Raw genomic sequence first — 15,618 nt, 5'->3', positions numbered from 1 at the left:
TTTTTTTTTAATATGCAAGTTAACATATTACTACAAAATTAAAAGCTAGATGTTGTTGGCACTCCTTAAAAAGTCTCTAACACTCCATCTTTCCTGTATGCTTTTAAAGGGAAGATGGAGTGATAAAGGCTTTTTAAGAAGTGTTAATATCATTTTCTAATTAAAAATGCATGCATCTATATATGTTTCATAAGATCTTTTTTTTTTTGGGTTTTCTTTAAGGGCACCTGATAAAAAGTAGGTTCCATTCCCTTTTTTTTCTTTCTTTTCTCATGAGAGGGTATTTTTTTTTTTTTTTCAAAAAAGTGTACACAATTATATTTAGGGGTGATGTCTAATGATTTTGGATTTTAATCTAGTTGATCGGATATGGGTTTGCCTAAATTTATTTAATTAGTGTGTGTATATATATATATATATATATATATATATATATATATATATATATATATATATATATATAGACACACACATAGACATATGTGTGTGTGTGTGTGTTTGTGCAGTTTTTGAGGTATGATACATCTACTTCGAATTAGTTGGGCGAATTCAAAACAATGAAAACTCCCAACAAATCTTAATAACTACGAAAAAGTTATAATGCTCCTGGAGGAGTAGTTCATGAAGACTACTCAGAGTGGAGTGGATGTTGTTGAGGGACGAGGGTTGAGTAGGTGAGCTTGGGGTCCAGTGCATTTTCCATGAGAAAATGAGAAGAATTCTTGATATATACGTGTTGACTATTACTACAATATGTATTTTGTTACGTGCCGTCGAGGACCGGCAATGCAACTACCACTGATGCTGATTATCCATGTCTTCACAGCCCTACCTTTCTACTTTTCTTTTAGTTCTTTTCAAACGCAAAATTATCTTCTTCATTTGATATTGTTTTGTTTTACTTTAATGCATCCACATCTGATTGACTTGGCATTGACCAATTCGGCTTTTCCACACAGGCGTTTGGACTATTTGATTGTATTTTTTATTCATTCATTGTAACGCTTTATAATAGCACGATTTTACGTGAGATAAAAGGTGATTGAAAAAGTGATCAATCAGTCGGTTAGTCTGATTATTCGGCTAATTACTTTTTTTGTGTCGTGATTCCTTCCTGCATTTGATAATTTTTACCCTTTTAATCTTTTTCACCCTCTGTTATCCTCCATAGTAGTAGCTTTCTACCTCTTATCTGTGCTTGTTGGATGTACAGCTTAGTGGTTGCTTAGGAGTTTTCTCGAGTCATTTTCTTTTTGTGTTGACATCTTTCCATTATTAGTTGGAATATCTTATTCTTTGGAAGACATGCAAGAAGTCTCTGGCATTAATTAAGCATAAGAAAGTAGTTGAATGTTGATGAAATTGTGGGATGGGATGGATTACCTAGTAAAGATTTTGTGGAGTCATTTAGAATCATCATTATGTGTAAGGTCAACTACCTAATCCCTCATCCATTTTCATTAGTACTCCTTGTTTCTTTAAAATTTGAAACACTGTTGAGTTTCTCTAACTTGGCCTTTTTTTTCAAACTGAGCACAAGAAAGAAGAATATGCAGCTACAATGGAAAATTCAAGACATTAGGAAGGTACTTCTTGATTGTCAAACTCATTGCCTTGCCCAGAAGGAATTTTGACTTCTTGAATTCTTTGATGGTATAGAAGATTTTTGAAAATCTATCATAAAGACTTTTCTTGCCCTGAAAAATACGTCTAGATTAAAGCATCTGATTCTTTCTCAATCCCACCCTCCCTTGAAAAGCAAAAAAGTGGTAAAATACTGAAAATATCAAGGACGAAATTTGAAAGGGAATTAGCGCAACCATTTGCACTTACCATTTAGTTTTACAAAAAGAGAAATCTTTGAGAGAGGAAGTCTCCCTCCATTTTTGTTTCAAAATCGCCCAAAAAAAAAAAAGGGAAGAAGAGGAAAAGAAGGTGCTAGGCTGCTAGCATCCATGGCGGCTCATATCAAGGCCATTGATGCCTACTTTTCATGTCTAATAATTGAAAAACTTCTAATTTCTTCCAAAAAAAAATTTTTTTTTTTTGAAGCCACGTCTCAATCACTTTGAAATAAAGAACATTGAATTTCTTGTTGGAACAATTCGAGAACCTATAACATGTCGCCCTCCAAGTCTCCAAAAGAAAGTGTATTTTATGCAAAAGTCTTTCCTTAGCATTCACTATACACTAAGTTTTAAATTCATATCACTTCTAGAGTGTGTCTAACGTTTACGACAATTGGGAACCCTTTTTTCAAATCAACAACTAGATATACCTCAACTAATTGAAAGTTGAAACACGCAAAGTAAGTGGTAATTAGTTTCTTAATTGTCTTTGTCATTCACAAGCCTCATCTAATTAGTGGCATTTTTTTCTATGATTAGCAACACTTAATACACTATTAATCTGCCTTAGCAAGATTTAAGTGATATTTTGTTTGTATACAACTGATCATGTGCTAATAAACAAATAAAAGCTCAAAAGTTTGTGATCGATTAAGGGTTTCTTTTTTCTTCTTTCTTTGTGTATGTATACATGCAAGGACAAGCTTCACCTAAGGTTTTAGGAGCTAAAAGTTGTCAATGTCCAATATGAATGAAACCCTTGTGAAATTTTCAATTAACAAAAGACAAATGCCTTCAAGAACCTAGTTTCTAGAGGATAAGAACCTAGTTTAAAAAATGGTTTTGAATCTTAGCTAATTAACTGCTACACGCCTTCAAGAAGATAATAAGACACAAATATTAGTTAGTTGTCTACAATTGTAAAAATCGCACCTAACTTGTATCCTATGTTGATTTACTTGTTCTGCTGACAATAGTTCCATTATCCTTAGAGAGCTTCCAAATGTGCAACTGTTTGGATGTTTGTTTTGTAAGGCGTTTATAGATACCTTTTACTGTAGTGCCTTTATTAATTGATAGACCTGTTTGTGAAAGAAAAAAGGGGTTAAGAAACATGTTTGAAATTTTTTTAAAAAATATGTTTTCGAAAAATAGTGAGTAACAAACAAAGCTATAGCTTAAAATTATGTTATTTGTATATGCAAATATGTAATGAACTCTTGTGACCCTTTTTTTGCCTGGAAGAATGTGAAGGTATTGGGTAGTTTACGAAATTTGTAAAAGCAGGTGGTCAAGGGATGATTTGATCTATCCTTTTCCTTTGCTTGTATCCATGGAAAAGTACCTGAGGACGATTTTCTTGTCACGGCCCTCTGCCATGAGCTATCAGTGTTCATCACAGTACTAAAATGGCGTGTCCAGCGAAAGACTTTCTCTTTTTCTTTCTTTTTTGGATCAGCAGAATGGCCCAGAGAAAAGCTTTTGTTTTGATTCCTTTATTCAGAAAATATTTCTCTGTTCACTCAGAGCCTGTTTAGATTGCATTTTTTTGGAGAATTTTCGGGGGAAAAAAATTACTGCAACGCTTTTTAAAGATATAATATACGCGAGATGAAGAGATGATTAAAAATTACATAGAAAAGATATTCATGAAAAACGTAAAAAGTTTTCTCCAACAAATCACAATCCAAAGAAAGTCTGATTCTAGCGTACAAAATGACAAGAAGACTTGCTAACTGTAATTCAACTAAAAAGAAAAAAGGAAACAAAAAGCACAAATCAATGGTCTTTACATGTTTACCAACGGAACAAATTATTCGGGTGGCCACTGAACTTTTGGAATCGGTGAGTTTTAGTCAATGAGCTATCTAAAATTTTGATTCTGAGTGGTCAACTCGTTAGATTTTATTGCTAACTATGCCCTTTTATTTTGTCTCGTGAATTGTGTGAATATTCAGATCTATCATATTTAATGATGAAATCTAACGAAATGGCCTGAAATCTAAATTTTAGATGATTCAATGGTCAAAATCAAACATTTAATAGTTCAATAATCAAAACACGACGATTCCAAAAGTTTGGTTGCCATCGAGATAATTTGCTCATACTGACACTAGTGCCTTTGTTTCTTTTGTAGATTTTTTCTAATGAGTGGGTTCTAGCAGTCTTAGGTAATGCTTGGACCATTGATTGATGAATGTCCGTTGAACAAATCCACAAAAAAAAGACAAGGAAGGAAGTCATGTGACATGATTTTATATTTGACTTTATGGTCTTTAAGAGGATTTAAAACAAGGTGGTGCCTCAGGAAAATAAATTTCATGCATGAGAAAAGTATATGATGTCCTTCTTCTGTATCAATCATCTTGGGCAAAAAAATAATTGGATGGCCATGGGCTCCTAGCCTTTTAGTACCAATTGTTGAGCTTTAAAGAAGAAGAAGTCCAGAGTATAAGCATTACCAAGACATGACAGAACAGCACTAGAAAGCAGAGCAGTGTCTATGCCTATTTGTCCTAAAGCCCATTGAGCCAAGAGTCACAACCAGGCTTCCTGAGCACTTTATTTCTTCTTTTCTTCTTCTTGCATTGGGTCAATGACCCAAGAGTGAAATTGAGAACATATAGAAATTCTTAACATAAGGGTGATGTCAAATTTTACAATATATTATGAAACTAAACAATGTGTATACATTAACAAATTCAGAGGCAAGCAATTGAAATTTGAAAAGAATCTTGAATGATGAATCATCTCATATTACACATTTTCATTATAAAGTATGTGTCTCTGGCGTTGTTTAATTGTATTGAATTGCATTTTTTTGGACTTTTTGTAAAAAAATAATTGTAACGATTTAATATATATGAAGTAAAAAGATTATTGAAAAATGTGCCCGCAGAAAAAGAAGCAATTTTTCTTTGGAAAATTGCAATACAAACATAGCTTTGATTTTCCAGCTCTACATCTTTATTTGGACTGTGCTATAATTGAGAATTGAGACAAAAATGTTCAAGGTGTACCATGACAGAAATTGTTGTCTAAAAGCTTATGCAATTAAATCAGTAAGCTAATGATTGTGAGCATTTACCTGTCAAACTGGAGAAACAAGAAAAAGGAAGCCAAAAAAAAAAAAGGGAGGGCACGCTTTACCTCACTCATCTTTCTTATGATCTTATATTTGACACAAATTCCATGACCACAAAATCTTAAGACATTTAGTTTAGCAAGTCGATCTTCTTAAAAAAAAAAGGGTGCATTGTGGTAGAAACAATGCTAATCAAAAGGCTAAACAGATGCAAACAAAGTTTAGCTCTTTGGGGGTAAAGAAACTAGCGGAGAGATAAGCCATCTGGATTTAAGAGCAAATTTCACCACCAAAGTAGCTTTATCTTTAGTCAGCACAAAAAATTGATTTGCAGTTTTTCAATTAGAGATAAGCTAAGGATTAGCATGTTTCCTGTACAGTTATCTTACATATATCTTGATGGCACAAAATTTGATACTGCCGACTACATCTCACTCAAAATTGACCAGCTCGAATGTCTCTGTCTAGGCGCTCAGCATTAAGCGTCCCCGGAATTTCCCTGAAATCTTCATTGAAGATGGAATATGCACTGCAGAAGTGAAGGATCATTAGAGACTAAAAACCCTGTACAACTCCAGACCTGTATGATTAGATGATAAAGGGAAATCATAGAAGCAACAGACTACTTGAACACACAAAGATGCAAGAAGATATAGAATCTCTCAGCATACTGCATAGGATGCAACATGAAAAGAAAGGGAAGCAAAAGAAAGGACACAGTAACTTTGCCAAGCGGCCAATTCCCAAAGTTGGCACATTTGAGCTGTTGATTGATGATTTATTGGTTTGATACCTATCTAATTGCTGAGACATAGAGGATCAATGGGAAATCAAATGTTGGGTGGCCTTAGTACACCCACTTCCACCAAATAAAAATTTAAAGAAAAAAGGTAATAGCCACAGCAGAAAGTGCAAATCAGGGCATAGATGAGAAAATTTAAGGTCATGTGCATGAATTGCAACCTCATGAATGTTTTTATTTGCTTCATGTTTTAAAATAGATTTTTTTTTGGGTTGTGGGAGTGGGAGGCACATCTATGTCGCATAAGAATAATGTCTGTTACCATCAAGGATAAACAACATTTGAAATAATATAGAGCGCACACCCTGCATAAAAGTAGAAACTTCTTTTATACAACTCTGAGGACTAATCCAATTTTCGTAAAGCTATTGCTCAATCTACCTACAGTTGCTTTCCTTGATATGGATTTTCTTAATGCTTTTCCTTATTTTACTTGATTTCCCATGTCGTTATTCAAAAGATCCAATCTGCCTACAGAAACATAGGAGCTTCTAACGGATCCAAAAATAGCAAATGCAATGACACTCAAAAGTTTACATTCCAACATAGTTGAGATTGCAGTTGACACATTGCGCAAGCTTTGTTTCACTTTGCTGTTCCAAGTAGAATATTTACCTCATTATAAGTAAGATACATAAAAAAATTTTATGCACCAGGAAAATATCAGAACAACTAATAATAGTCAATGTTTCAAGAACATACCTGACATCACCAGGTTGTCGCTGTCCAAGATTGTAGAAGATAATAGCAAACCCTGTTGCAAGTACCTAAAATATAACAGCAATAGGTAAGGTAAAATATGATGATTATAAACTCTTTTCAAAAAAGATTACATGGAGAAAGTGCTTTATCCAATTTGGTTGACATGATGAGACATTTGTGAAAACTTACCAACAATGTGCTTCCACAGGAGTAAGTTTCAGAAAAGAAAGTACCAAAAGAGCACTCTATGCTGAATTGGTTTATCTGCTACCCATTAGGTATTTTAACCAAACCAAAATCTGACTAGTCTTGTTGCCTGGATAATTATGGCTATCTTGACTATAACTTTAATCTTTTGACCTTCAGATGCCGACAAATTCATCATTTTCATGAAACAAGAATGCCATGCACATGACTAGTTCTTCATACAGGTTATCACAGTCACAGTAAATTTCAATCTTATAGGATATAAAAGAAACCAGAAATCTAAAACAAATGAAAAGAGAAGCAGAGAACAACACTTACATATAAAGGGCCAAGATCCAATTTTTGGGCAACAGGTGCCAGAATAAACCATAAAACAATTAGAATCCACATCTTTACACTAAGCGAGACCATTGCCATCAAAAGGATATCTACATAGGTTAAAGCAGAATCAGAACAGATGATCAGGACTTTGCCATCTTACTCCCTATAAAAAAAGGACTGTAAAATCAAATGCTCACCGGGTAACTTCAACTTCTCACGTAATGCAATGAAAAGTCTCCTTTTCCACCCAGTAATTGATTGTGGAAGTTGAAACCTCTAAAATGTAGAAATAAGAAGAAATGAGATGAAACAGAGCACAATGAAACTGACAACAACAGTGCAAACACCCCACAGACAAATAAAGAAAGAAGCAAGACAAATTTAAAAATAGAAGGAAAAAATATGCCTGTATATATTAGTAAAAGATTTATACCAACCAGTTCATGATCATCGTTATCATCCAAACCATCATCTGCATGCTTTGGAGGTGGCTTTGGTTTAGTAGCAACTATTAAGGAATCTGAAAAGTGAAGAATGCCACTTGTAATAAGTAGAGTGAGACATGTCCAAAAAGAAAATTCCAGAAAACCTCAACTACGAAACCAAAGTTCTCATGCTAGAAAAAAACATGACAAAAGAGAAATTGAATATTTGAAACGAACATCATTCTTCATGGCCTAACTTCTATTGTCCACATCTTTGTTAGGAGTATCCAGAATAACATCCATTGTCCCCAAATGAAACACATGGACTCTAGATGTTACAACTCTTTGATTACTTTAGACAAACTGATTTACAATATTATTCATGGTAGGATAAAAGATTAGAAAATGTAGCATTTCTTTATATTTTAGCATTTTCCCAAATTGGAAAAAGATCCTTTTCCAAAGTAGACAAACAGATTTAACATTAAGAACTTTTATCTTTTACTATTTTTCTTTGTTGGTTTTTGCATGCTAGACATTGAGCTTTTTCCTTCGCTTTTAAGAGAGCTCCACTAGCACAAAATCAAAATTGTGCTACTAGGAATATTAACATCCACCAAAGTTGAGTTCTATTTGGGGTAAGCAAACTTTAAACAAATTTTTTTAGATGGGCAAATCCTAATTTGAGGGTAGCAAACTGGTTTAACCCTTTCTTCCTGAAATTCCAACAGTTTAAAAGGATCCTCATGTTCCAAAGATCAAACTAATATAAACATTACTTACAAACCTACTCATCTACTCGAAGCTGTAGTCAAAATCTGCAAAAACGTACAATTGCACAAAAAAATGTTTTCTCTGAGGTTCATAGCAGTGTAACAAAGGATTCAGAAATGACAAACATCCCAAATAAAACAAACAGAAATGAAATAAGAGCTATTCACGCCACCATGTTAATTGCATATCTGCACAATTGTGAAGAAAATTTCCTGCCATTTCAGGTGAATTTATGATCTAATAATTGATTTATTGGAAAGAGACAAATAAGAAAAAAAGAAAGGCTGTTAAATGACTGTACAAAATCACCTAAGTTCCTTAAGCACCAGCTGACCATGGATTCCATCATACACTTCATCTATAGGCTTGACCAGCGGATCAACAGATAGCATTGCAGTATTATGTAACATGTTCGTATCAACATATCAACAATAAATAGCCAAATTTTAAGATGTCACTCCTTCACGATGCATTTGTCAGAACTTACAATGTCTCCGTCATATCAATACTTCAAGGTATCTAAATATATGCCCTACACAAAATCCCTAGTGTGAAAAGTTTATGCTTAACGGATTTCAGCAAAAGAAAAAGATGAAGCAAGGTACAATTTGGCTAAAACAACAGAGAAGCTGAAATTGAGAAGTGGACCTCCGTTCTTTAGTTGAATTATTACATCATTGCCATTTTCGTTGTCATGCAACACATTTCCTCGCCAAATAAGCGTCAGATTTTCGCTAGGCAAATCTCCATTTTGAGCAATCAATTTTCTCAAGTCATGCACCTATGTTGCAGCATAGAGAACACAAGCATAACATGTTAAAATACCCTCCACAGATTGTGTAACTCTTTAAGTTCTCAAGAGTTAGATAATTGAAACCAAAATTGCTCTAAATAATTAAAAGGAAAAGAAATAACAAAAAGTGCATTCCTTTAGTACGTTAAGACATATTAAATACAAAAGATGGAAGCGAAAAAAAAAACTCCTCTCACAAATTTAGTTACAGAAAGACACCAAGCATAACATTTGGAACCAGCTAACGACTCCAATTCAAGGCAAAGGTATAAAAGTGGGCATTGGAACAACTTCCTAAACTTCAGAACACAATTAAATTTCATTACCAGAGAGAAATATGACACACTCATAGAAGAATTACAACACAAGTACAAAATGTATGCATCACCGCCAAGGATAACAATACCTACAAAAGCTGAAATTCCTTAATGATACATGTTTTAACTCATCATTTTTTCAAAGTATTATGGACCCAAACTCATGAAATGCTAACAAAAAAAAAACTCATGAAATGCTAATATCATACTTTTGCCGCTGCAGAAGGTGATAATATCTTAATAATAACTTGAGGCATCTATAAAGCTCTTCACATACGCACTAATTATGCTTTTTGGTCTTATGCCCTGAAGCACCATCTTTACAGAGGCAAGAGAAGAGATTCGATTTTTGGCTGTCTAATTACCTATAAATGGGTCGCTCAAGATGGCAAAGCAAGAGAGGGAAGCACCAAGTTAGTCAAGTCCAAATCTATCACCATTCACTTTGCTTATAAAACTCTTCACATGTCCACAAAGCATGTTTGCCTTATGACCTCAAGCACTATCTTTACAAAGGAAAAAGAAGAGATCCTCTCTTCAGCTCGCTAATTATCTAATGCAATGGGTTCAAGATGACAAAGCAAGAGAGGGAAGCAGCAAGTTAATCAAGCCCAAAACTATCACCATTTACTTTCCTATAACAAGCTGAGAACTATCTTCTTTGACACCATTCTGAAGTCTGACAAAAATCCTTAAAATCAGAAAGCCAAGGGCGCCCTGGATCTTAGGTACTCACAAAAAATGCAGCCAAAAATTGGACATCCTTAAACCAATTATAGACAGAGAAAGTCATCTTACATCTTACGTTGTCTGTCCAGTAGTTAAGGCTGCAAACTACATCATAGTCAAATAGTAGTGGGAAGAACTTGATGTAAGAGCAGATATCTTGGACCCAACAATCAGACAGATAATCTATCACATTTCTTTCACCTGTTCAGAACTTGTAGTTCTGCTTATATAGTAGATATTATTGCTAATGCTCAAGTATGAAAAAGAAAGAGCTATATCTGACCCCTAAACTTGATACTTTTCTTTACCTATTTCTTCTGTGCCATTTCCTTCCAATACAATGAAATGCCTAAATGATCTAATCCACGCATTAGAACTAAGAGTGCCCATCCACAACTTCGTCACAACCTCTAAAGGACGGCCTTCACATTTCATGAAAAATATCTATGTACTTTGCAGAAGTACAACTACAATCACAACACTTCACCAAACTGGATTCAAAGATCAGTCAAAATGCGATAAATCAGCTCCCCATGAGTTAAACCTTCCTGCTTTTGACTATAAAATGTTTAATTCCACTTCAAACAAGTTCACAGGCTACATTGCTCAACCATTGCTCATTCTTTTCTCCTATTCCTTTCTGTTACACTCTTTCTTAGAATTGATCTTTTGAAGCATTATATCAAAGCCTCATTGGTAAAATTCGTAAAATTTATTCACAAACACCAAATTTCGAAAACAAGCTGCAAAAATTACACACAACGAACCTCATAATTTCCCCTAAAGCCTTCATCTTTTCCACATAAAAATCCAGCACAAAATTTACGATATACACTACAAGGAAAAAGGAAAATTCAAAGAGATAATATCTAACATCAAACAGAAGCTCACGGAAAGAAAGCACAAATAATTCCATAATTCTATCGAAATAAAACAGATATAAGAAATCCCAATTACTTTGATTGAAGACGGAACAATTAAACGAGAGGGAGGCGAAGGACCAATTTTTTTGAGAGTAATTTCCGCAGTCGAATTGCTTCTATTGCTTCTGCTCTCTTCAATTTCATTTCCACGGTGACCGTCCTGTTCAATCTCAGCCATCGTCCGATCAGTTCATCAAACTTCGAAAGGAATCCGACAGCCAATTCGGGGAACAAAAATCTTTAATATGGCTGAAGCTTAAGTTGAAACAAAGGGGGAAAATGGCAGGAAATCAAGAACGGGCAATTTGCAATTTGTACCTGCAATTTTAGTCGCGGTGACAAAATTACCACCAACTAATAATACTAAAACTATTGGTTAATTAGTTTAAACTCCCCAAAAAAATTAGTTTAAACTATTGGTTAAATAATACTAAAAAAATTAGTGTTTTATTCACTTTAGTTTTGACATTATTCTAGTAACTAAGGATGGCAATGGCACGGCCACCCGCCCCGCGGGGGGCTAATGGGGCGGGGAGCGGGAGAGTGTACCCCCGCCCCGCCACTCGCTTTAAAAAAATAAATATATAAAATATATATGTATATAATTATATATAATATATAATTTAATTAGTTACAAACTTATGAAATGATATTATTAGTTATATGTATTATATAATGTATATTAGTATATGTAATATAATTGATATTATCAATTATACTAATAACTATATATGTGTACTAATACAAATTATTAATTGGTTATACTAAATTTACTAATACATTTATACTAAATCCCTAATTACACTTAATATAAGAACATTTTTTCTCAAAAAAAAGCATAAGCACAATAATGAATTAGTGATTGTATTTGTGCCAAAAGTGAAAACTTGACTACTTTAGTTGTATTTATTTCATTATGTTGGATTGTATTCAAATAACTTTTGTTTGATTGTTTTTATAAGTTTCAATTGTGAAATTATAATGAATAATAATTTGGTGATGTGTTAATATTTTAGTACTTGATTATTTGTTAAAATTTAACTATAATAAAATTATATAACAAATTTTTATTAATCTCGCGGGGCGGGGTGACAGGGACGGGACAGGGCAGGGGCGGGGGGAATTTGTAGGCAGCGGGGCATGGGACGGGAGACCTTACTAGTAACACTTGATCTCCTCTTAATTTGGCTGTTCAAAACAACTATTAAAAGACTTCCAATGGTTAAATTGTCCAATACAAGGTTAAGATGTTAGTTAATAAAAGCACAATTTGTCTAGTAACATTTGACTGTTCACATATGTGACAAGAAGATCAAATTTAAAAAAAAAAATATTACTTTGGATATAAATGTGGAGCAACTTGCTCTTGAGTTATTGAAGCCTATCACCTAATGTTTAATTTGTTGTTTGATTTATGTTAGAACATATAACTTAGTTTTAGAGCATATTATCAAAATCCATTTGATGATGTTTGGATGTATACTTATTGGAATAAGGGTTAATTACAATTAATCCCCTTAAAGTATATCTCATTTGTTACTTTACCCCCTAACCATTTATTTGTCTCACTTTATCCCCCATTGGACAAAATTATCCCTCTATTATTTTAAACTCTTATTTTTTTCTTTTATTTTTTTCCTTTCCCCTTTCGTGCTCTTTTATTTTCTTTGTCTCTTTCTTCTTTCTTGAAGTCCTCATCTTTCCCACAAAAATTTTCATCTTAATGATTGAAATTAAAAAACAGAAATTGCAGAGATATATCTTTTCCTTAAAGGATTAAAAAAAAATATTTAAATCACTTTCCTAAAATATAATTTTTTAGCCTTTTAATTTTGGGTTTTCCTCTTTCCTTTCTAGTTTCTCATTTTGTTCTCAAGAAAATATCATAAGATGAAATTGTGACCTGATTAATAATCATCAATTGAAATTTGTGGCACGTGGCATCATACAAAAAATCAAAATTAGTTTTCGATGCCTTTTAAACCTTCACCCAAAAATGCAATTACAAATTCAAAATAAAAATTTCCGTTGAGATGGAGTTTTCTATTGGAAAGGATGAAAGAGAGAAGAAAGAGAAAAAGAAATAAAAGAGAAGAAAAAAGGTAAATGAAAAGTTAAAATAATGGAAGGATAATTTTGTCCCACAGGGGGTTAAGTGAGCAAAATTAAAGGTTAGGGGTAAAGTGAAAAATGGAATATACCTTAAGGGAATTAATTGTAATTAACCCTTGGAATAATGAATGTCCTTGACTTTAACACCAGGACATTTATGTTCCATTAGGGCAGTTGTGGATAAGCATCTATCTATTTAGAAGAAAAATCAACAAAAGATCATTTACCGTACTAGAATATATATAGTACAAGTAAATTTAAATATAGCAGTAGCACACTTGGTCTCAGAATTTAGTTCCAAGGATGAGGCTTTCATTTTGCACCATTCATAGGAGATAATAAAAACAAGAACTATATGGTAACAACTCCACTTTTCATTGACACGACCAAATCCAAGCTGCCAGCACAGAGCACGTAAAGAAGATAACATGGCAATGAGGATGTGGGCTTCTTCTACAGCCAATGCACTAAAACTCTCCACTGCCATCAGACCTCAGTTCTCTCCTGCTTTCTCTCTCTCCAGATGCTTTTCTACTGGTATCTATATATATAGATAGTCTTATTTGTAAGTTTTAATGTTTGTTTAGGAGCTATGAATCCTATCTGATATTGAAAATTGATACACATTTCTAAATCTTGCAGTTCTGGAAGGCTTTAAGTATGCAAACTCACATGAATGGGTAAAGCATGAAGGCCCGGTGGCTGCAGTTGGTATCACTGACCATGCTCAGGTAAAGAGTTATACTCTGTTGCTCCTCTTTGTTCATCAAACAAAGTTAGTAATCTTTTCACCTTCAATTAGCATTCCTGTCAAGTTTCCGCTTGATTTGTACAAGTTGATGATTGATAAAAAGGTATATAGCTTTAGCGAAAATGCAGAATTAGCACTCGAAACTTACTTGAAAGTTAGAAATTTATAGATGATGGGCTAATCATTGTTCCCTTCGTTGGATAAAGAGTGAAAGAAGGTTGAATTTGGGCATGATTTTTTCAGGATCATCTTGGAGAAGTGGTTTTCGTGGAGCTGCCGGATGCTGGTTCTGTTGTTAGCCAAGGCAAAAGTTTTGGAAATGTTGAAAGTGTAAAAGCCACCAGCGATGTTAATTCTCCAATCTCTGGTGAGGTTGTTGAGGTTAACTCCAAGCTCAGCGAGACCCCTGGTTTGGTAAGTAATCCTCACACTTCCATCCCTACTCCATTGACAAAATATTCGCACCAGGTTATTTATTCATTTTCATCATTCCCTTAAGCTTATTTAGAAAGAAAATGATTCGTTTTTGTATTTAATTTTGGCTATGTATGAAGATCAACTCAAGTCCATATGAAGATGGATGGATGATTAAGGTAAAGCCCAGCAACCCATCAGAACTGGAATCCTTAATGGGTTCAAAAGAATATACAAAGTTCTGTGAAGAAGAAGCAGGCCATTGAAACTTGTATTGCTACATTTACCTTCCCTGGACTAACTGGTTGAAATCAATACCATTCTGAGAACTTCATGTGAATCAGCATCTCGACGCAAAGATAACTACTTGAAGTTGCTTTTATGGCTTCTTAATATCTTCCCTTTCCACATAATGCATGCATTCTCCCCATGTAATCAAGACCATTTCTTTGTCTTTGTTGTTTCAAATTACAAATTTGCTTTTTTTTTTTTTGTTGTTGCAATATCTATCTTTTGTAGTGCATTATTCATTATATATGTGTGGATAAATTAGAGTATAAGATGACTAGAATTAATCTTCATTAACCATTAGTGTAAAGATATTTTTACACTCAGCTAGTAGTAGCGAGATTAGTCAAGTTCTTGTTTCGATTCTCTAATCCTTCCCGTTTCTCTTTTCCCTGTAACCTTTGAGCATTCCTTTAACCAACAAAATATTTGTTTATATAAGCACGTTTAGATAAATTCTACATGTGTAAAAAAAAAAGAAATTGAAATTAAATTAAATTAAAGTGACCGCATGTGTAAAATAATTTACAAATGGTGTGCAAGAAAGACTAATCTAGATGTGGTTGACATCTTAGGAAGTCATGCAACTTTTGGATGGTTTCGAAGCCTGGCCTTATAATGAAATGGAAGAAATTGAAGATCAAGATTTCTTGTCAAATAGTTCTTTGGTGGCCCATTCTAGACGCTGACTGATTGAAAAATACTAAGGCCTCGTTTGAAATTGCCATACTTTTGATAAAAAAGAATTTTTTTGCGTTAAATGTATTTTTAAAGCGTTTATGAATATCGTTCTATAAAATTAGGAATTAAGTTTTTGGTGTTAAAAGTACTTTTGGCAAAATGTCAAATTTGGTACTTTTGTGATCTAGATAAAATTTGAGACTCACAAAAGTTACTTTTGACTTGAGATAAAATGATATTAGCACAAAATTTACTCAAATCACAAAAGTTACTTTTGACAGAGATGAAATTATATTAGCACTTCTTAAAAAATTTCTAGCACTTCATCCTCCCTTGAAAAGCATAAAGGGAAGATGGAGTGTTAGAGACTTTTTAAGGAGTGCCAAGAACATCTCGCTATTAATTTTGTAGTAATATGTTAACTTGCATATGAAAAAATGAGGAGGA

At 33.6% G+C, this 15,618-nt stretch overlaps 2 protein-coding genes across 2 annotated transcripts; one reads left to right on the top strand and one right to left on the bottom strand.

The window, feature by feature from the left end:
- Positions 1-5,177: 5,177 nt before the first annotated feature.
- On the bottom strand, positions 5,178-11,471 carry LOC113702897 (uncharacterized). Its single transcript, XM_027224063.2, has 7 exons — positions 10,960-11,471; positions 8,812-8,944; positions 7,402-7,484; positions 7,162-7,240; positions 6,962-7,071; positions 6,437-6,501; positions 5,178-5,461 (listed from the first exon to the last, which is right to left on the bottom strand). Exons 1-7 carry the CDS (start codon positions 11,101-11,103, stop codon positions 5,368-5,370), a joined length of 708 nt encoding a protein of 235 aa, XP_027079864.1. The 5' UTR covers positions 11,104-11,471; the 3' UTR covers positions 5,178-5,367.
- Positions 11,472-13,395: 1,924 nt separating this feature from the next.
- LOC113703085 (glycine cleavage system H protein, mitochondrial) lies at positions 13,396-14,692 on the top strand. Its single transcript, XM_027224310.2, has 4 exons — positions 13,396-13,574; positions 13,680-13,768; positions 14,032-14,202; positions 14,343-14,692. The coding sequence occupies exons 1-4, from the start codon at positions 13,466-13,468 to the stop codon at positions 14,466-14,468; spliced, it is 495 nt and encodes a 164-aa protein (XP_027080111.1). The 5' UTR covers positions 13,396-13,465; the 3' UTR covers positions 14,469-14,692.
- The last annotated feature ends 926 nt before the right edge of the window (positions 14,693-15,618 follow it).

Source organism: Coffea arabica, chromosome 8e, assembly GCF_036785885.1.
Source record: "Coffea arabica cultivar ET-39 chromosome 8e, Coffea Arabica ET-39 HiFi, whole genome shotgun sequence".
Classification (NCBI taxonomy): Eukaryota; Viridiplantae; Streptophyta; class Magnoliopsida; order Gentianales; family Rubiaceae; genus Coffea; species Coffea arabica.
The sequence above is the reverse complement of the archived record's forward strand: the minus strand, read 5'-3'. Positions and strand labels throughout refer to the sequence as shown.

What these genes read in the sequence shown, in the direction of transcription:
- LOC113702897 (XM_027224063.2), bottom strand. Translation starts at nt 11,103, where the DNA reads ATGGCTGAGATTGAACAGGACGGTCACCGTGGAAATGAAATTGAAGAG. An exon ending in TTGTTCCGTCTTCAATCAAA is followed by an intron (nt 8,945 to 10,959) that starts GTAATTGGGATT and finishes GCTGCAACATAG; the next exon opens with GTGCATGACTTGAGAAAATT. An exon ending in CGACAACCTGGTGATGTCAG is followed by an intron (nt 5,462 to 6,436) that starts GTATGTTCTTGA and finishes TCACTTCTGCAG; the next exon opens with TGCATATTCCATCTTCAATG.
- LOC113703085 (XM_027224310.2), top strand. Translation starts at nt 13,466, where the DNA reads ATGGCAATGAGGATGTGGGCTTCTTCTACAGCCAATGCACTAAAACTC. An exon ending in GTATCACTGACCATGCTCAG is followed by an intron (nt 13,769 to 14,031) that starts GTAAAGAGTTAT and finishes TGATTTTTTCAG; the next exon opens with GATCATCTTGGAGAAGTGGT. An exon ending in TCAGCGAGACCCCTGGTTTG is followed by an intron (nt 14,203 to 14,342) that starts GTAAGTAATCCT and finishes CTATGTATGAAG; the next exon opens with ATCAACTCAAGTCCATATGA.